Source organism: Gracilinanus agilis, chromosome 4, assembly GCF_016433145.1.
Source record: "Gracilinanus agilis isolate LMUSP501 chromosome 4, AgileGrace, whole genome shotgun sequence".
In the NCBI taxonomy this organism is placed as follows: Eukaryota; Metazoa; Chordata; class Mammalia; order Didelphimorphia; family Didelphidae; genus Gracilinanus; species Gracilinanus agilis.
In genome coordinates this window covers 176,365,846-176,387,512 of record NC_058133.1, presented here as the reverse complement: position 1 = coordinate 176,387,512, position 21,667 = coordinate 176,365,846, and the positions used below count along the sequence as shown (strand labels likewise).

Here is a 21,667-nt window from a genome sequence, read left to right as displayed (position 1 = left end):
AGCCCCGGTCTTTTCTGTGCAAATACCTGGAATTCTTCAATTTTGTTGAATGCCCATACTTTCCCTTGGAAATATATAGTCAATTTTGATGGGTAGTTGATCCGTGGTTGCAGGCCCAGCTCTCTTGCCTTTCTGAATATTGTATTCCACGCCTTGCGGTCTTTTAGTGTTGAGGCTGCCAGATCCTGTGTGATCCTGATTGTTGCTCCTTGATATTTGAATTGTTTCTTTCTGGCTTCTTGTAAGATTTTTTCTTTTGCTTGGAAACTCTTGAATTTTGCAATGCTGTTTCTTGGTGTTTTCCTTTCTTGATCGAATGCCGCAGGTGTTCTATGAATCCTTTCAATGTCTATATTGCCCTCTTGTTGTAGGACTTCAGGGCAATTTTGCTGAATTATTTCTGTTAGTATAGAGTCCAGGTTTTTATTAATTTCTGGTTTTTCTGGAAGACCAATTATTCTCAAATTGTCTCTTCTAGACCGGTTTTCTTGGTCTGTCACTCTCTCATTGAGATATTTCATGTTTCCTTCTATTTTTTCAGTCTTTTGGCTTTGTTTTATTTGTTCTTGTTGTCTTGAGAGATCATTAGTTTCTACTTGCTCAATTCTAGCCTTTAGGGATTGATTTTCGGCCATAATCTTCTGGTAATCGGCCATAATCTTTTGGTTTTCGGCCATAATCTTCTTGTTTTCGGCCATAATCTTCTGGTATTCCTTTTCAATCTGGTCATTTCTTGTGTTCAATTTGCTTATCAGTTCATTTGGTTTCTGAGCCTCGCTTTCCAGTTGCAAGATTCTACCTTTTAAGCTGTTATTTTCTTGCCAGATCTCTTCCATTTTCCTCAAAATCTCAGATTTGAACTCTTCCATAGGTTATGAGGAGTTTTCCTTATTTGGGGAGGGTCTGGATGGTTGTTTGTTCTCCTCCTCTGTTTGCTCGGTTGTCTGGATTTTCTCTGTGTAGAAGCTGTCGAGTGTTAAAGACTTCTTTTTTTTGTTATTATTCTTTCTCTTCTGAATTTCCTGTAACTGGTTAGCCATCATTAGCCCAGCAGCTTCTCAGGTTTATCCTCGCTCTCAGTGTCTGTTCCCAATCTATTGGCTCCTGAGGTCTGAGTTCTAGTTTTTTCCAAGGTCAAGCCCCCTGGTGGATTCCCTTGCTTGAACCTCTGCAGGAGGTTTCTTTACAAGTCTCAGGGAGCTACTTCCACAGTCGTATACTCGTCTGCACTGGTTCCCCACTTAGGCTTTAGTTCCTGGTTGTGTTTGCCTCTGCTCAGCCGGCACCCACGCCTCTGCTCAGCCGGCGCTCCGCTCCCAGAGTCCGCTCCCGCACGTGCGCTCAGATTTCGCGTGCGTTCTTGACTTAATGGGGTCCTAAGTCTTGCTGCTCTCAGGAACAGGTCCCGGAGCTGCTGATGACTCGATGGGTGCCCCAAACTTGCTCTATTTCTTTTTAGCTGGGTTCAGAGCTATAGGTGAGTGTGGAGGGGGTAGGGGTGGGGCGGTTGCTCAGCTCGCGCTTGAGTGAGAGCCCTTTTTAGCTTGGAAATGTCTCGATTCCACGTACCTTCCACGCTGTGCCCTGTTGTGGGGTTCCTCCATTTGTCTGGACTTGTTTTTATGTCCCCTTGAGGAGTTTTGTGTGTTTCGGTCAGGAGAGGTTTAGAGCTGCTTCTTACTCTGCCGCCATCTTAACCCGGAACCATCCTGGCAGTTTTAAGGAGAGTGTAGGGAAATGTGGCTTATAGCCAGACCTGGATATGGTGAAAAACTGAGGCAATCATTAGTCAAGACTGATAGAGGTACCCTAGGGTGGGAATTCTGGTCATGAAGGCATAGTAGGGAGAAGTCAAGAGGAGTTACATCAACTTGGTAAAGTAAATAAAAGCTATATAAATAGGTTTAGAGACCAAAAAAGCCTTCTTCTTCCTCCTTCCCTCCCAGCTTAAATCTCTATTTATAATTTCCACAGAAAAAATGACCAAGCACAAATATCGGAGAAGAAGGAAGTTGAGAGCCAGAATGTTATTCAAAAAGAGAAAAGTTTGTCCCCCTGATCCCATTCCACCTCTTTCTCCTCCTTCCTCTCCTTCATCATCTCCAACTCTATCTTCACCTGAAAGGTAAGCCCTGATTCAGAGTAGAAGAAATTGTAGTTATTTAGTTAGAATTTTGTGTTACTTAGGAGAATACCCCAGATTGAGGGCTTTGAGTCTAATACTGCTTGTCAGTGGGATTTGATAAACATAGCAGGGAGTGTGGGAGAGAAGGGCATGGATAAAAAGACTGGAATGGACAGCTATGAGATGGAGGAAAGGATACACTCTCAGCTAAAAAGCAATTTTGGGAGGGATGGGTGAAACTTTAAAAAGAATTACATCCATTAGGGCAACTAGGTGGCTCAGTGGATAGAGAGCCAGGCCAAGAGACAGAAGGTCCTGGGTTCAAATGTGATCTGGGCAAGTCACTTAGCTCCCATTGCCTAGCCCCTTATTACCTTAGAACTATATCAATTCTAAATCAGAAGGCACAGATTAAAAGAAAAAAGAATTACATCTCTCTTCTCCCTTGACTTCTCTCATGTACCCCTAACCCCTTTAGAACATTTCTGTGCCTATTCTACTGCTCATGTAAAGATATGTCTGTAGAAGTAGGATTCAGGACTAATATTCTGCACTCAGCATACCTTTGGGTTTCCTTCTTTTCACCCCTACAGGATGATAGATGCCCCTCCTACAAATAGAGGTTGTGGCCAAATTTGGCCAACATTAGCCTGGAGTGTCACATTTTCCAGTGTGAAGAATCCAGTGAAATTCTTGGCAAAGAAGGTGTGGTCTTTCTATTACTGTTGCCAGAGCAGTATTACACAGGTATGGTTTCGATTGGATTTGTTTCTAGTTTTCCCTATATGTGTGGAGTCAGATAAATGACCCTCCGAAATCTTAATCATAGGAGATCACAACATGAAATGTGAACATTTTTTAGGCATTCGGTTGTAGAATAATGTTCAGTATGCCAGACTTTTGTCTTGTTTCACTTTTGGCTTCATGCTCCTGGGATTCAGCCTTGTTTCTTTCTGAGCTTTAGAATTTAGAGATTTGGAAAGATCGCCTGTTTCCATCCCGTATCTACTTCCGGGAACTTGGCCTGCTCAAACAGCAGGTTTACAAGCTGGAAAATGAATTTTACAAGCTCCAGGAAGCACTGAAGGTCAGTAACAAGTCATATGTCTAAAACACAATTTCTGCTTGTTGTTTACAGAAGTCGAGCTATAGTCCCCTTTAGATTTTAGTCAGGTAATGGAAAATATCAATACATAGCTTCACAGACCGAAGATACTATATTTAGAATAAGTTAGCCTAGTTCAATTCCTTTCCTCTTTAAAATTTATAAAACATTAATTTTTCCCCTTCCTTCCCCACATTGGAAAAAAAGCATAACAAAAATAGAACTCTTTGTAATCAATATGCATAATCACACAAAACAAATTCCCATATTGGCCATACCCCAAAATGTGTTTCCTGCACAGTTAGCCCACCCCTTCTCTGTTGGGAGGCATGTTGCATCCTTCATCTTTGGTCCTCTGGAATCTGGCCATAGTACTGAAGTCTTACAAATCAATTTCTGTCCTAGAATTTCTAAGTTGTAAACATACCTGTTGACAATGTGCTTAATGACTGGACAGTGAGTGACTTAGTGAAGCAGTTGGACAGTCAGGTCCATACCTAATAGATCTCCAAGCAGGTGAGACTAAGCTCTCCTGCTGAGAAGGAAAGGCATGACTCGCCTCGATCAGTCAATGGCCACAATCATTTAGTAAGTGCCTGCTGTGTGTCAAGCAATATGCTCTACCATCAGTCACTGGACTGATAAGAGTTCTGAAGCCTTTTGAATTTATTTTCCTATACATGTACATTATTCTCCTGGTTTTGCTCATTTTGCTTTGTACTTGCTCATATAACTTCCCCATTTTTTTCTGAATTGTTTCTATTCAGCAGTCCTTATAATGTTCCATTCCATTCATATTCTATAATTTGCTCAGCTATTCCCAAGTTGATGAAAGCCAACTCTCCTTACAGTTCTATCCCACAAAAAGTGTTGCTATGGATATTTTCCACATGTGTGGAACCACCTGTCTTCACACACTCTTAAAAATGCTCTTTTGTGTTTTTTTCCTTCTAAAACACCCTTGATTTTCATTTTAACTTGATTTCATGCATAAATAAATTGCGAGGGACATCTAGGTAGCACAGTGAATAGAGTGCCAGGCCTGGAGTTGGGAGGATCTGGATTCAAATCTGGCTAACAAACACTTCCTAGCTGTGGTATGTGCCCCTAGGCAAGTCACTTAATTCAAATCGCCTGCCCTTTGCTGCTCTTCTGTCTTAGATTGATACTAAGACAGAAGGTAAGGGTTTAAAACAAAACAAAAAATTGTAGGAGAAGGAGGGAGATCTGGAGAGTGGTCAGAGTCAGGGACACCTATGGACCTCAGGCCCTAGTCAGAGACAGTTCTAGTCTCAGAGTTGATCTCATAAACAAATAATTTGTACTCATTGATCTGAGGAAAGCCTCCCTCAGATCCCAGAATTTATAACTAGAACTGAAAATAACATATCTCTAAAATGAGGGAGTGGGTCCAGATGATATATATAAGCCCTCCTTTCTACTCTAACATTCTCCAATTCTCTGACAAAGGGCCACATGACATCTCTCTTTTTTTTAAACCCTTACCTTCTGTTTTGGAATCAATGCTAAGTATTGGTTCCAAGGTAGAAGAGTGGTAAGGATTAGGCAAAGGGGGTTAAGTGACTTGCCCAGGATCACAATGCTAGAAAAGTGTCTGAGGCCAGATTTGAATCCAGGACCTCCTGTCTCCAGGCCTGGCTCTCAATTCACTGAGCCACCCAGCTGTCCCCCCACATGACATCTCTTTTAAATCATCCCTTGGCTCTGCCCTGTAACCCTTTGTCTCTTCCTCATCCTGGTTAAAATTTTATTAGATATAGTTAACTATTAGCTTCATTTGGGCATTTAACCATCTTATCACTAAATCCATAATTAATAAAAATAAACCATGTCTGCTAACAGCAGCCATTCTTGAATTGTTGATCAAAGTCTTAAACTTATGTCCTAGGCCCTTCTGCCTAAATTCATTCACTAAATCAAATGAGGTAATCTTTATAAAGCACTTAGCACAGTGTCTGATGCATCATAAGTGCTATGTAAGTTCTCGATGTTATTATTAACTTTAATCACATTTTCTTTCAGACCTCTCAGACGCTTTCCTCAGAGCATTCCGTGTGCCAGGACGGGCACAAAACATGTCACTTGGGGGCTCAACTTCTGGAGGAGCTTGCCCAAACTCAAACCACTATTCGAGAATCAGTACCCATACTCCTGCCAGCGAAACAGCAGCCTACAGTTCTTCCTCTTCCTCTTCCTCCTTCTCTTACCCCTCCTCCACCTCCACCACCTCCACCACCACCACCACCACCACCACCACCACCACCACCTCTGCCTCTTCCACTACGCTCAGCACCTTTGTTGCTCAAAAAAGTTGATCGCATCAAAACTCTTCAGGTAGGAAACAATAGCAGTGATTTTGTTTTTTCACAAAAAGGGTGACTGATGTGATACATACTGGGTGTTTCGGGATGGGTCACAAAGGAGAGCACCTCTTCTGGGAGCTTACTCCTGGCTCAAGGTTCTCTGGCTTTTTGAATTCAGCAAACTTGATTTTTTTCAGAATCCATTTAGAGATGATTGTGCCCTAAGGATTTGACCCACATGTTTCATGCATTTATAATCCAAAAGGCCAATTTATTTGCCTACCTAAAGAAAAAGAAATGCAGAGTTTATTGGGATAATTCTGTCAGTTGATCCCTACCTTCTCTTCCCAGGAGATAAACCTATATAAGACCCAAATTAAGATCAGACCTTTGGTAGATAATGGCAGAAAGGGAATAAAGAAGTGGATATTAAGAGAGAAATGTTATGAAGTTGTGATAATATGAAGTACCTTCATTGAGGTGATATAACTGTCCAGCTAAATAGAATGTGCAAAGGTAGTGTAGTATAATGACATCTATATTAGAAATAGAATTTCCATGGCTAGAAATGAGTTTTAGTCCTGGCTCTCTCATTTGTAATCTAAAACAAATAACTTAGGAGTAGTTGGGTGGCTCAGTGGATGAAGAGCTAGGCCTAGATATGGGAGGTCCTAGGTTCAAATATGGCCTCAGATACTTCCTAGCTGTGTGACCCTGGGCAAGTCACTTAACCTCCATTGCCTCACCCTTACTGCTCTTCTGCCTTGGAACCAACACATAGTATTGATTCTGAGATGGAAGGTAAGGGTTAAAAACAAACAAACAAATAAATAAATAAATAAATTAGCTATTTTGTGCCTCAGTTTCCTCATTTTTCACGTGACAACAGCTGCTTTAGTTATCTTTCGGGGCTAAAATACTCAAATGTGATAATGTAGGTGAGAAATCTATAAATAAGTTAATGTTTTATTGACACTGTGTTTTTAAAAAATTGTTGTTATCCCTCAATATATCCTTTACTGCAATGAAACCCTCTATGTAACAAAACATTCACTTTGCTCTATTTTTTGGCAATGTATATAACTTTCCACATCTACAGTCCTACCTCTCTACAATGAGGAAGGAATTGTGTGAAAATCCTTTTTAAGAAGTGTTGTGAGGGTTTGTTTAGTAATTTATTTAGCAATAGTGTTGGACCTAGCAGGAAGGGCTGGAGGATTCCAAGATGGAATGAAGGAGCAGGAAGTAGGGCTTGTGCTCTGGGAGAGACTCCATTAGTGGTTGGCACAAACTGTTGCTAGCCCGGGAGATCTCAGAGTTAAGGAAACCCTGCATCCAGATTCCCTGGGATCCTGAGTAGTGGAGGCTTTCAGCAAGTGGACAAAACCTGCAGAGCTGCACCAAGTGGAGAAGGGGTTTGGGATCTGGTGGACAGCATCTCAAGCACTCTCTCTCCACCTGGGTACCTTGGACCACTCTGGCTCTTGGCATCCTGTGATCATCCTTGGATAATCGTGAGCCCCAAAGCCACCCTCAGGCCCTTTAGCTGTGTTGGCCAAACCTGGCTGGAACCAGGTTTGAAGCAGCCTTTCCAGTGACTCCAGTACTGCTCCTTTGGGCCCTGCCTGGCTTAGGTCAGTTAGATTAGAGAAGTCAAGTCCTCCCCTTGTCCCTGTGATTTGCCCTTTAGGTTTTCAACTCTAGAATCCCCTATCCCATCTTTATTTAGTTACTCACAATTAAACTGTTAAAAACCTTTACCTTGCCTGCTGGTTCCATAGACCCTGGCCTAGAGTGAGCTGGGTGACCGTTAGCCTAACTGCCATTCCTGTCAGTTAACAACAACTTGGCAGTGAGCCCTGGTCTCCCTATCCTGGTTGGTCCTGTCTCTCCTTCAACCCAATGTGGACCCACAAACCATTTAGGTCACATTTAACATCCCTGGTGCCCCATCTTTTACAGTTTGTTACTCCCAGACAGCTGGGTAAGAGAGACAGACAGGAAATGTACTCTTGGGCTGCTAGAACCACACAGGAAGTCAGAGGGGATTTGAACATTCTATGAGGGAGCTCAGCCATTGGGTGTGAGCTGAAAGTTCTTAACCAGTGGTGAGCTGCTCAGAGCTGCTCAGCCCCCACCCCAGGTCATTCATAAAATCTCTGTGGGAAGGCAAAATACTATTAGACCTGGAGTAGCCCCAGAGAAAGGGATTTGTACCAATTTTTTTGTGTTTTGTTCTCTGTTGTTTGTACTTGATTGTAATTGTACTTGTGATTGTTTTATTAATTGTTATTAGTCAGGAATTGTGGCTAATAATAACACTGATTTTGTGTACGGCTGGTTAGTTTGGGCAATGATGGGAACAATGTTATTTGAAGATTGGATTGATTATGTCTTTTTGACACTGTGGAAAGGAGTGTGGGCTCTCCCTTACCTGTGGTTCAAAATCATACCCAGGTATTTTAGGGGGATGATGGATGTTGAAATAGCACAACCTATTTTAACTATTAATATCCTAGATGTGTTATCACATATGCCAATCCTGATCCTTACTGGTTATTTCGTGTATAAGTTACAGTGGATGTTCTTCCATATTATGTATTGTTTTAAGATCATAGTGACCTGGTGTTTTAGGGATTCTGAAACTAAGCAGATGTTAAGATTATTGAAGATCAAACTAAATAATTTGAAATTATACATACAGAATGGTAGTGTTTCTGGTCAACCTCTTGGTCCTCCTAATACTGGCAATGTGGCTAAATTTTCAAACATAGGAATTTCTGGCAAAAGTGTTACATCTAAGGCTGAGTTGGAACAGCAGGTACAAAGCAAAGGTGAAAAACCTATTAATCTTTTCCCCTTTGCAATCTTCCTATTGTACGTGACGATGGCATTTTCCATGTGAAGCAACATACGAGGTTTAGATTTGAGGATGTGGAAAATTTAAAGAAAAAGATCCCAAATTTCCACAATGATTCTGGGAAGTTTGTTAAGATCTTTAAGGCATTCATAAAAGCCCATGATCCAGACTTTGAAGATTGCTGGTATGTGTTGGAGGAGATCTTGTCACACCATGATAGGGCTAAGTTTGTTGAGGAGACCAGGAACACAGAAGGGATGACACCATGGCCAGTAGCCTGGGAGGAACTGGACCTCAATTTAGTTCCAATATACCTAATGTTAAAACAGGCGAGAAAGTCACTAATAAAAATCATGGAGAAAAATTATGCTGTCCAAACTCATGGTCTAAATTTGAGAAAATCAGGCAGACAGCACAAGAGACCCCAGCAACATTTCTGGATAGGATAATTTGAGGCAGCCGAGATGTATTTAATATGAACATATTAGAGGATACCAAAACTGATTTCTTTTACAGAAGCTATAGAAATTAAGGTATTCTGACCTGCTAGAATGTAAGTTCTGTAAGGTCAGGGGTTGTATCCTAATGATTTTTGTATTCCCACACAGCCTAGCACAGTACTCACACAGTGGAAAGAACAGTCAGTAGTCCTAGGGCCTGGGTTCAAATTTTATCTCTGATGATTACTACAGGTATAACCTTGGGCAAGTCACTTAACTTCTCTGGGCTTCAGATTTCTTATTTATAAAAAGAGGTTAGACTAAATGGTCTCTAACATCCCTTGAAGCTCTACATCCATGATCTTTTGATTAGAAATACTCTTTCATAGTTTTGCCCATCCCTGACCCCAATGAACTTGAACTAATTCTGCCACCTTTACCATCCAGCACATGGATTAATAGACTTTGGATCAATAGCTTTGGAATCTAGGCATCATTTATGGTTTTGTTTCCTTAGGAAAATGCACTCTGAGTTTGAAATCCTTCTGAAACCCATTTGGGCTTTTCCAGTTTCTTGTATAAGAAAATACATTGTGGAAAGATCCAACAAAATACAGTCAGAAACTATTTATTTTTCTGGCTTTTGTTCCATGGTTCTTTATTTTCTTATTATGTGCCTGTGTTATTGGATTGAAATAGAAGTTCCTTGATTTTCTCCATCTCTTTCTTCTTTGTCTTTTTTCTCTCCTCTATTTCTGTTTCTGTCTCTCCTTTCTGTCTTTCTCTTTCCCCCACTCTCTCTGCTTCTCCATCTTTGTCTCTTTCTCCTTTGTATCTGTCTCTGTCTCTTTCCCACAGACCCTCTCCCTTTTGTCACTCTCTTTCTGTGTCTCTTTCTTTCTGACTACTGATCAATGATTCCTATTCAATCTACTACCTTCTAATTGCAAATGTACTTGGTTTACTGTGGTGTCAGAAGTCTCTATGACGAAGGTAGAACATCTGACTATTTGCCTCAGATGTACATCTTCTTGCCTGTCATTGTTGTGACACAGCCTCCTATAGAAACAATATAGGCAGTTTTCTGGATAATTGAAGCAAAAGCTGGAATAATCAGAATGATGCCGCTAGTCTCTAGCTACTTTTGTTCTTGTGGCTGCTGAGAAAATGTCCTGTACACTGTGGCTACCATTAGAGCCTTGGAGTCAGATCAGAACCTTTTCTTGTCTAAACCTTTACTTAATATCTTAAAATCAATGTAAAGTATCTGTTCCAAAGCAGAAGAGAAGGGGCAGCTGGGTAGCTCAATGGATTGAGAGCCAGGCCTAGAGATGGGAGTCCTAGGTTCAAATCTGGCCTCAGACACTTCCCAGCTGTGTGACCCTGGGCAAGTCACTTGACCCCCATTGCCTACCCTTACCACTCTTCTGCCTTGAAGCCAATACACAGTATTGACTCCAAGATAGAAGGTAAGGGTTTAAAAAAAAAAAGGCAGAAGAGAGGTAAGGACTAGGCAACCAGGGTTAAGTGACTTGTCCAGGAACATAGGGCTAGGAAGTATCTGAAGCCACATTTTAACCCAGAACCTCCCATCTCCAGGCCTGGCTCTCTAACCTTTGGGCCACCTAGCTGTCCTGTCAATCCTTTTGAAATGGCTTATTATTATCCACTTGGGTACCAAGTCAAATGAAGCTCTTATTCTTGGTCCAGCAGATCCTTTTGCAAAAATTCTTAGAATAAACATGAACTCCTATAACACCAGAAGTTTGTCCAATTTCCAATAAAACAACTGATGCAGAGATCTGAGCCAATAACTATTTATTAGAAGAACCTGGTCTCTTCCAACAAATTGGATCCCAGACCTTCCTGATGGTCTGAAATCACCCTTACCTTCTTGAGAGTACAGCTTTTATCCCCTTCAGTGCCCAGCACTTTCCTTCTATGCCTGGTCAGTCCAGGCAGTAGTGTGTGTTACTTCACCAGTGGATTCCAAACTCTTAGTATGTCCAAAACATTAGGGTATGAACATGGCAGCCAGCTCATTTATTCCCTACCTTTATGGCAATCAGCCCATCTGCACCCCATTTTCACAACACCACTTTTAGTAATGGTCCCTCGGCACCCTAGCAACAGACCCTGAGCTGATATGGTCAGGTAAGGGTTGCTAGTTCTTAGGACCAGCCTCTTGTCCAGACCTGCCTGGAAGGGGTCATGAAGAGGAAGTGACACAGGATGGAGGGGCTCTTATATCTTGGGAATTTTCCCTAAAACTTGTGACATCTCTACTATTTAGTGCTTAAATGTTCAGGCCTAGGCTGAGAGCTTCTTCTCTGGTCTAATAACTCATGCTGAAAGGTTAAGAAGTTTAACATGAGAGGAAAGAACCTATTCCACTATTCAACCTATTCAACATCTAATTATTCCTACTTATGTTATGCTTTAAGATTAGTTGATTATCCTTAAAAGAAGTATCTAGGAAATAATCACTACCCCAATGGAGTCACATTAAACTGGATAATACTGACAAAATCATTGATCTAGGATGGGTAGGGAGTCCATTAAAATAGAGTTAGGGGCCAAATTATTTCTCACACTTTTGCTTCCTTCCATATTGCTACTGAAATGTAACCCCACCCTCAAAACCTAGCTGCAAATGGTTTCCACTTATGTGTGATAAATCAGACTTCTCCTTGTCTTTTCAGGCTGCACCATTAAAACAAGATGTGCCCATGCAGATAACTGTTAAAGACCTGCTCAATGTGAAGTTAAAGAAGACACAGAGTTCTAATATTAGGAATAAGGTAAAGTAGCAATGAGTGACCACATGCACTCTCCCTCCCCGAAAGCCCCCTGACACACACGTCCACCCGTGAACTCGGCTTCTGCTCTCAAGCCAGTTGTCACTGGACTAAAAATCAATCAGGCTTTCTTTGTCCATTGAAGGCATCAAGGGAAAGGTATTTAGTGCTTAATCTCAGTTGTCTGAATCTCTTCATTGAAACTATGTATTACTATACTATTCACTTAAAATGTAGTTTTATTCACCCAGCATTAAATTGATTTTGCTGGAATAACCAAAGATGCCCTGATCTACATTCAAGCGTGGGGTAAAAACTGATTTGTGAGGTAACTGATGCACCTCATACAGAATACACCTACAATAACAAGTTAGTTTTGTTGCATTTAAAATAAGCAAGATTATCTTTCAACATGTTGATGGTAATTTTTCCTTTTGCATTTGAAGACCTTGTCATTGATGAAGGAACGAAAGCCACTGGTTACAGTCTCCGATCTTCAGAGTATCGCCCTGAAACCTCAATCCAAATTTCCATCCGCTCACATTGCAAATATGATCATGTAAGGATCTAGGCAATTTTTTATTGTTATTTTTTCTTACCAATGGCTTCCTCAGGATATGTTCCAATTATGAAGTCTCTGGTTTAAAGGATATGGACATTTTAGTCACTTTTTTTTGCATATGCAAATTGTTTTCCAAAATGGTTATGCCACTTCAGGGCTCCACCAACTATGTATTAGTATGCCTATCTTTCCACAACTCCTCCAATATTGATTGTTGCTATTTTGGAGTCATTTTTGCCAATTTGCATAGTATACAGTAAAAACTCTGAGTTGTTTTGATTTGCATTTCTCTTGTTATTAGTGATTTGGAGCATTCTTTTCATGTGGTTGTGAATATTTTGGAGTTCTTTTCAGAACTGTTTGTTGATATCCTTTGACCATTTATCTATTGGGGAGTGACTATTATATATGTTTATTAATTGTTTACATATCTAGGATACCAAACCCTTATCAGAGAAATTTGATCCAAAGATTTTCCCCATTTGACCACTTCTCTTCTTACTCTGGATATATTAATATTGTCTGTGCAGAAGCTTTTGAGTTTCAAGTAATCAAAGTTATCTATTTTATCTTTTGTAATTGCCTCTATCTTGTTTGGTTAAGAATTACCTCTTACCCATAAGTTATGACATGATTTGTTTCTTTTCCTTTTTTTTAATAGTGTGATCTTTAATATTAAGGTCATGTATCCATTTAGAATGTATTGTGTATTGTGACATTATGGTGTAAGGTGTTGGTCTAAGCCTAATTTCTTCAAGACTACTTTCTGTTTTTTCCAGCAAACCATTACTTTTTTAAAAAAAAAAAAAAAAACCTTAACTTCTGTGTATTGGCTCCTAGGTGGAGGAGTGGTAAGGGTAGGCAATGGGGGTCAAGTGACTTGTCCAGGGTCACACAGCTGGGAAGTGTCTGAGGCCAGATTTGAACCTAGGACCTCCCGTCTCTAGGCCTGACTCTCAATCCACTGAGCTACCCAGCTGCCCCAAACCATTTACTTTTTAATGTGATGAAAGGCACCACACTTTCGAAAAAGTTGTTATCAAAAGTAGAGGAAAAAATTATTTTATTTAGAAAATAGAATACAATTTACTATACCTAACCACTAAGACTTTATTTTGTCAGCACTCCCAGCAAAGGACGAGTGGATCTAAGAAGACTTCTTAAGAAAGTCGACATAGACAGGTAACATACTTTGTGCTTTTTAAACACATATGAAAAGCTGGTTTAAAAAATAGCTTTTAATGTGTTTTCGATACCTTTCCTTTGCAGGAGTCCAGGAGGAACCCCTCTTATCAATAAAGAAAACATGGAAACTGGAACAGGGTTGACCCCAATAATGACCAAGGCCTTACGGCGAAAGTTTCAGGCAAGTTTTTGGAAATATTCATTCTCTCCCACTTTTCTATTAAACTCATTTACTCAGATTTACAATCCATTGGACATTTTCCAAACAGCACCTTTGCCAGCCTCTAGGCCCCTGTGTAGGTCTTCCCTGTCTTTAGATGGTCAACAAGAAGGAGGTTTGACTGATCAATAAGGAGATACACAATAAGTATTCAGTAAACATCTATTGAATAAAGCAAACCAAAAATAAAGGAAAAAATTCAGCAGAGTAGTATAAAACAACTTAGACATTTTTTTCAATAAATACTCATGATGCATTTACTCTGAGTGCTAGACTTTGAGTCAAGAAAATCTAATTTCAGTTCCTGCCCCTGGAACTTAATAGCTGTTGATAGAACATGGGACCAAAACCCCTCTTCCCCTAATCCCTACTGCAGCTAACAAGCTACCCCTTCCCCCTTCTCCCTCCCAGAAAGTCAGGCCTGGACAAATGACCTCCCACATGACTGACCAGTAGTCTGGGAACTTCCCCCACCCCAAGAGCCCAAGACTTCCCACCCTTAAGACCATCCAATGAATCAATAGAGGCAATCCAGGTTACCTCATTCCTGACAACCACCCTATAAAGGGCTATACCCATTTTCACTCAAGTGGAGACAACAGCCATCTTTGCTGGTGCTGATCTCCCCTCCTTCCCCACCCCCATCCCAGCTCCTCCTTGCCTCCACTCCCCTCCAGGAGACTTGGCAGCCATCTTTTCTGGTTCTGATCTCCCCACTATGCCCCCTGCCACTTCCCCCCAACCCAGGGGAATCTGCAGCCACCTCTCCTGGAGTCAGGCCTCTTTCCCTCACTGCTCCTTCTCTCTATGATTACCTAATCCCCTACACCACATCTTTCCCACACCCCATAAAAACTTATTTCTTCCTCTGCCCAATCAGGACCCTTTGCTAACTCTCTTGGCAATTGGGTCTCCCCTTTGCCTTTGTTGCATCTAATAAATCTTGCTGAATTGCCCTCTAATCTCATATTGCCTCTTGTGTTGGACAGTTGTTATCTATGTGCATATGTGCCCTATTAGAAAGTAATGTCTTGGGCCATCAGGTGGTTCAATGAATAGAGAGCTAGACCTAGACATGGGAGGTCCTGGGTTTAAAATCTGGCCTCAGACACTTCTTAGGTATGTGACCCTGGGCAAATCACTTATAACCCCAGTTGCCTAGCCCTTACCACTCTTCTGCCCTGGAAATGATAGTATCAACTCTAAAACAGAAGGTAAGAGTTTAAAAAAAAATTTTTTTAAGAAAAAAAAGAAGTAAAGTCCTTGAAGGCAGCAATGGTTTTTTACCTTTATTTCCCCAGCATTCAGCAACATCCCTCACACATTAAGGGCTTAATAAATGCTTACATATTGATTTATTAGGTGCAAGGCATTATACTAGGTTTTAGGGCTACAGAGAGAGTCATGCAATGGGCCTTGCTCTTAAGGATCTTACAGTATAAGAGAGAGTTGTTGCTCAATTGTTTTATTTGTGTCTGACTCTTTGTGACCCCATTTGGAGTTTTCTTGGCAAAGATACAAGAAATGATTTGTTATTTCCTTCTCCAGCTCATCTTATAAATGAGGAAACTGAGGCCAACAGTTAAATTATCTGTCTTGGATCACATAGCTAATAAGTGTCTGAGACCAGATTTGAATGCAGGAAGATGAGTTTTCCTAACTCCAGGCCCAGTGCTCTATCCACTGAGTCACCTAATTGTTCCTAAGGAGGTGAGGGTAGGGAGAGGACAAATACATAATTAACTTAAATTCAACCAGCTTTATTCAATATCTATTCTATCCCAGGGTATGGGTGATACAAAGACAAAAAAAAAAACCACCAAAAAACACTACACACATCTCTGCCTTCAAGGAACTTACATGTACATAGAAAATAAAAAAAACAAAATACATACAAAATAATTTCCAGAGGAATTTCATTAGCAGTTTTGATACAAGGGAGAATGAAAAGTTCAAAAAAGGCTAAGAAGTTGCTATGAGAAATTTTATGATGAAAAGATCATTTTCATCTGAGAAAGGTTAGAGAAGGTTGGAAAATGGAACACATCATTCAAGTAGGATTATATAAATGATGCATAGGAGCAGTGAGGTGGTTTGGTGTAGATAGAGTCAGGCCTGAAAATTTGGAGTTCCTAGATTCAAATATGGCCTCAGACACTTCCTAGCTATGAGACCCTAGCCAAGTCTTTTAATTTCAATTGCCCAGCCCTTACCCCCTTCCAAGTATTGGAAGCAATACTTGGTATTGATTCTAAGACAGAAAGTAAGCATTTAAGAGAAGAAATTAATCATAACTTTTCTTCCCAAAAGATTATTTTCATTTTATTAGTTATATATGACAGACATCCTATCTCTTTGACCTAAAATGGCTAAAAATCACCTGTTCTAATCATAAATGTTCAATCAGCTACACAGTAAACAAACACTGATAGAAAAAGACTTTATGAATGAAGTTAATATCTGATTATATAATGGCTTTTCAGATGCAATCATTTAAATAGGATTTTGAATGTTCATCTTTTAGTCATTAGGAATGCAAATAGCAGGTTGTGATACAACATGATACACTGGAAAGGATTTTGGAGGCAAAACTTCACCTAAAGTCCTAGTTCTGATACTCACTAGCTGTGTGATCTTGGGCCTCAGTTACTTGATCTATAAAATGATGGGATCTAGACTTCATCTCTTAGGTCAGTGATTCCCAAAGTGGGCGCTACCGCTGCAGTGATCTAGGGGGGCCGTGATGGCCACAGGTGCATTTATCCTTCCTATTAATTGCTATTAAAATTTTTAAAAAATTAATTTCCAGGGGGCTAAGTAATATTTTTTTCTGGAAAGGTGGCGATAAGCCAAAAAAATTTGGGAACCACTGTCTTAGATGCTGGCAAGTTCTTAATCCTATGACTTTTTGAATTCTCAAAAGTCCCCTTGCTGATCTTAAAACTTAATGAACATGAGTGAATTCTGCTACATTTGGACATCTGGACACATTTTTGGACACTCCTTCTTCCTTTAGCCCATTGTACTGTTTTATCTAACCGCATAAATCAAATTCTAATTGGTACTTTGTTTTAATTTCCACAGCTCGCTCACCCAAAAAGCCCATCCCAAGCTCCATTACTTTCCACAAGCAGCTTTGATGAGTAAAATTGATGACAATGATGGGTCAAGTTTGAAGATAAATATTAAAATAGATAAGTGCTCAAGTGTCATTTTTAAGGATTCCAGAAACTCGTGATTCATCCATTTTGTGTTTATATAGTCAAAATTATAGATCTAAATATTGTCCTGTTATTTCAGTTAGTCAAGATGTCCAAATAGGATATTAGTTCTTTGCCTTTGGTTGTCTAGATGGTAAAGCTTAATTGAATATCTTATGTCCTTCCTCTAATTTGTCATGATAGGATATTTTGAGTAAGTGACTTAGATCCCATTCATTTTAAGAACAGTCATTTCTAATTGCTACATTTGCCACCCGAACCAATAAAAAGATTAGAAGAATTGCAGTCCTAACTATCTTTATCCAACAAATAAGAGATAGGAGCCTTATGGCCTTAAAAGGTGGAACACACTTCTTCCACTATCTTGTGCAGAACATCATCTAGCTCAATATCATGCTCTAGCAGCCCCATAATTTTCATATTTCATGTTCAAGAAGCCAAAGGGAAATTTCTTGGAGAACCCCCAATAGGTATTGTGCTTCTTCTACTATGCTTCCTCCCAGTGGCTGCAAGAGCTCTAAACCTGGCTCTAGGTTCAAGGCTCTCTCTCACCTGTATTTTTAGCCAAAGAACAGAGGGAACTGTCATTAAGCATAAAACCAGGTTCAGGGCCATTCAAGAAAACTCTTCTGCTTTTCTAGGAATGAAGACAGTTGTCACTGAATCAATGAGGACAGCAAGGCTAGGACAGGGTTACAAAACTTTGATAAGTTTATAAGTTCATATCACGGGAAAGTCTGTGATATGAAATAAAAGCAGTTTAGGGAGTTTCTTAAAATATCTAGTAATGTTCAAACCTTGGCCCAAGTATAGCTTTGGCCCTAGAAAATCCCCATTGGAGCTCCAAGGCTGACTATTTAACTTGGGCCCTTTTTTGGTCAATCATATTTTTGAGATACACGTGCAGGTGTCTTAATTCTCACAATGGATAGATACATAATTGACAGTAAGATGTGTGCTAAAAATGATATGTATATAAAAAAAAAAACAACAAAACCTGTTGACTATTCTTGTGAAAGTCAAGAACTAATGGGCTGTTCATGAAGGAAGCAGTTCATTCTTATTGCAGAATTGTATTTACAAGGTATAACTGAAGTTTACAATAGCTCTACTATGTATTGTGTTAATTTTATAAATAACTTGATAATTCACAAAAGATGAATACTGTTGTACCTCTTTGGTTACCAAACAATTGAAAAGGTTTAAAATAGGTATTCAATGGGAAGGTTCTATAGGCATCTGATAACTACATAGGTATATGCAAATATATATAACATATATATATATATTTGTGAAGCTGCTACTGCTATTATACCAGTATTAGGATATATTACATGCCCCAGGGTTTACTTTTCAACTTTTATTAAGCTCTTATCACAGTTTGCTTTGTATTTTTTAATAATTTCTATAAACCAAGGGTTCCTTAAAACCACTGTATACTGTATGCTCTGTTTTTAAGATTGAGTGATAACAAAATCAGGCCACAAATTCTGGGGCCACTTAGCTGTGTTTTAACAATAAAAATATTTTAATAAATGATGGGCTTCTGATTTTTCCCATGTTTGGCTTATACTGCACTCTGAGGATTCATGCTATAATTATGAGGAATTTCATACAGGGCTTTCAAAAAACAGAATTGTTAGAGGTATTTGATATTTTTAAAAAGTAGTATTCTATATAATTAGGAAGTTTTCTACAGTGGTTAGATGATAATTGATATATGATTGGCACTTATTGGTAATAATTGTATAAGATTGCTTTTAAGTATGCATTTTTAAATATATTTTATATTTATTTCATTGAATATTTTCCAATATTTTCTAGGATCACACTCAGACTCCTAAATCTAACTTGGATACATTAAGTTGACTGGAAATATAACTACCAAAAAGAAGTCAATCATACTATTTGCCAGTTTATGTTGGAAACTAGTAAAAATACTTATGTTGGCCTTTGCATAATGTATTGGTATTTGAAGTTGAACACATATCTAATTCAATTTGTTGTATTACATGTGAAAAAAGCTGAGCAATATAACAACCTAAGTATGCACTTTTAAATATATTTTATATTTATTTCATTGAATATTTTCCAATTACATGTAAAAACATTTAACATTTATTTTTAAAAATTTTGAGTACTAAATTCTTTTCCTCCTACACCTTCCCCAATCCATTGGAAAGGCAAGCAATATATCCATTATGCATTGTGAAGTCATGAAAAACATATTTCCATATTTACCATGTTGCAGAAGGAAACATACACATACACACACACAGAGATATAAAAATGTTTAAAAACCATACTTCCATCTGCACCCAGAATTCATCAGTCCTCTCTTTGGAGGTGGATACCATTTTTTATCAAGAGTCCTTTGGAATGGTCTTGAATCATTGTCTTCACCAGAAAAGCTAAATCTTTCACAGCTGATCATCCTTACAATCTACAATGTTCTCCTGGTTCATCTCACTTTCACTCTGCATCAGTTCATTTAAGTTCCCAGGTTGTTCCAAAACCATCCTGCTTATCATTTCTTATAGCACAATAGTATTCCACCACAATCCTATACCACAAATTGTTCAGCCATTCCCCAATTGATGGGCATCCCCTTAATTTCCCATTCTTTACCACCACAAAAAGAGCTGCTTTGTTGAGAAAACTCAATAGGTAACTAATAGTGTAATAGTGTAATGATTTATTACACTAATGGGTAGAATTAAGGCAAAAAAGATAATTTTCTTAAATGATCAGAAAGAATAGAATAAACACTTCACATTTCAACCCCATTGTTAGAGCAAGAAAAAGAGGTAGGGGGAAACCAGACAAAGAAATAAAACTTCTAATTTCCTAATTTGGATTAGAAAACTTGCTCCAAATACTGAAAATGTAATCAAGCATTAGGTTAATGATGCTAACTCAGCATTAATCATTGCACATTTCCTGTATGTTCACTAAATATTAATGATGTAGCCATCTCTTAACTGATGGAAATCAAAAGATCAAAGATTTTAGAAGATGGAAGGTACCTTAAAGTTCCTCTAATCTAATTCATCTCTAAACATATAATCTTATAATTATCTTTTTTTTTTTTAAACCCTTGTACTTCGGTGTATTGTCTCATAGGTGGAAGATTGGTAAGGGTGGGCAATGGGGGTCAAGTGACTTGCCCAGGGTCACACAGCTGGGAAGTGGCTGAGGCCGGGTTTGAACCTAGGACCTCCTGTCTCTAGGCCTGACTCTCACTCCACTGAGCTACCCAGCTGCCTGTAATTATCTTTTATTTTGCAACTTTAATGGGTTGTGTTTGATTTGTAACCCCTTCGCAGCTGTGACTTTCTTTGTGTTCTTTGTTTGAAACCAGTATAAAATAAACCCGAAACTCCATAGCAGTTAGATCAGTGATGAGCTAAACAATTAGTCTGGCTGTTCTCAGTTTCTGTTTCCTGTCTTTTCAATCCGATGCCACTAAATGCCACTCAGGACCCCCAAAAATATAGAGAGCTGGCTCTCTATACATTCCCAAAGTTCATATCTTTGAATTGGTTGCCTTTCATGCCTAGGATGCTTTGCCCTCCTTATCTATCTCAGCTTCCCTGGCTTTCTTCAAAACTCAAATCAAAGGGGTTGCTAGGTGGCTCAGTAGATAGAGTGTAAGGCCTGGAGATAGGAAGTGCTGGGTTCAAATGTGGCCTCAGATGTTTCTTAGTTGTGTGGCTTTGGGCAAGTCACTTAACCCCAGTTGCCTAGTCCTTATTTCCCTTCTGCCTTGGAACCAATACTTGTATCAATTCTAAGCAGAAGGTGAAAATTTAATTTAAAAAACAAACAAACCTCTGATCAAATTCTTTAATTTGAAGGAGGGTTTTCCTAGTTCCCCATTCCCTTCCCCTTTCCTTCTAAGACGACCTTCCATTTATACTGCACATAGCTCCTTGAGGGTAGGGTCTATGTTTTTGTTTTCTTTGAATCCTCTGAGTTTAGCATAAGGTCTGGCCCATAGCAGGTGGTTGATTAATAATTGGTGACTGACTGATTGACTGTAAAGAATCATTCAGTCTTAAGATAAAATGAAGTTACTTTAATATAATATATGACTTCAGATACTTCCTAGCTGTATGACCCTGGACAAGTCACTTAACACTAATTGCCTAGCCCTTACTGCTCTTCTGCCTTGGAACTGTTACTTAGTATTGACTCTAAGACAAAAGGTAAGGGTATATATGTCACCTTCCCCTGACCTGTCCCCCATGAATCCCCATATCCTTACTGTATCCTAGGAACTTAACTTCAGTAGATCAATTTCTCTTCCATTGGCTCCTTGTTTCCACCTATATTAAAAAGTTATCTAAGGATCCAATGATTAGGTAGGTGCTGTTGCCAATTTTCAAAGCAACCATGCAGAGATAGTAAATTCTGGGTTTATTATACACAAAGTGTAGGCTAAACTGATTGTATACAAATCAATGACTATAGGGCATCAGTTTCAGCAATCTTATATATATATATATACATTGTGAATACAAAGGATGGATACAATGGGATTTTACAGAAAGCAGGAAAGGAAAATAAAGATGCATGCATCAAGAAGGTTAGAGAATTCATCTGGTAAAAATTGAAGCTGTGGTTTGTTTAATAGCCTTGATTTTGTAGACTGTAGACCTTCTAACTTCCAGAAACAATGTCTGGAAATTTAAGAAGCTCATAAAACTCGGGGCAATGTTTTTCTTAGCATAGTGGTAAATAAGAAACCTGAGCCAGAAATTTTCTTGTCACAATACAGAAAAAATATCCAAGATAACACCTAGGTATGGCCTGGTCCTAGAAAGT

At 39.2% G+C, this 21,667-nt stretch overlaps 1 protein-coding gene across 1 annotated transcript; it reads left to right on the top strand.

The window, feature by feature from the left end:
* Positions 1-1,979: 1,979 nt before the first annotated feature.
* PRR11 (proline rich 11) lies at positions 1,980-16,766 on the top strand. Its single transcript, XM_044676350.1, has 9 exons — positions 1,980-2,125; positions 2,719-2,872; positions 3,090-3,212; positions 5,274-5,585; positions 11,557-11,655; positions 12,099-12,211; positions 13,337-13,396; positions 13,484-13,580; positions 16,704-16,766. The coding sequence occupies exons 1-9, from the start codon at positions 1,980-1,982 to the stop codon at positions 16,764-16,766; spliced, it is 1,167 nt and encodes a 388-aa protein (XP_044532285.1).
* The last annotated feature ends 4,901 nt before the right edge of the window (positions 16,767-21,667 follow it).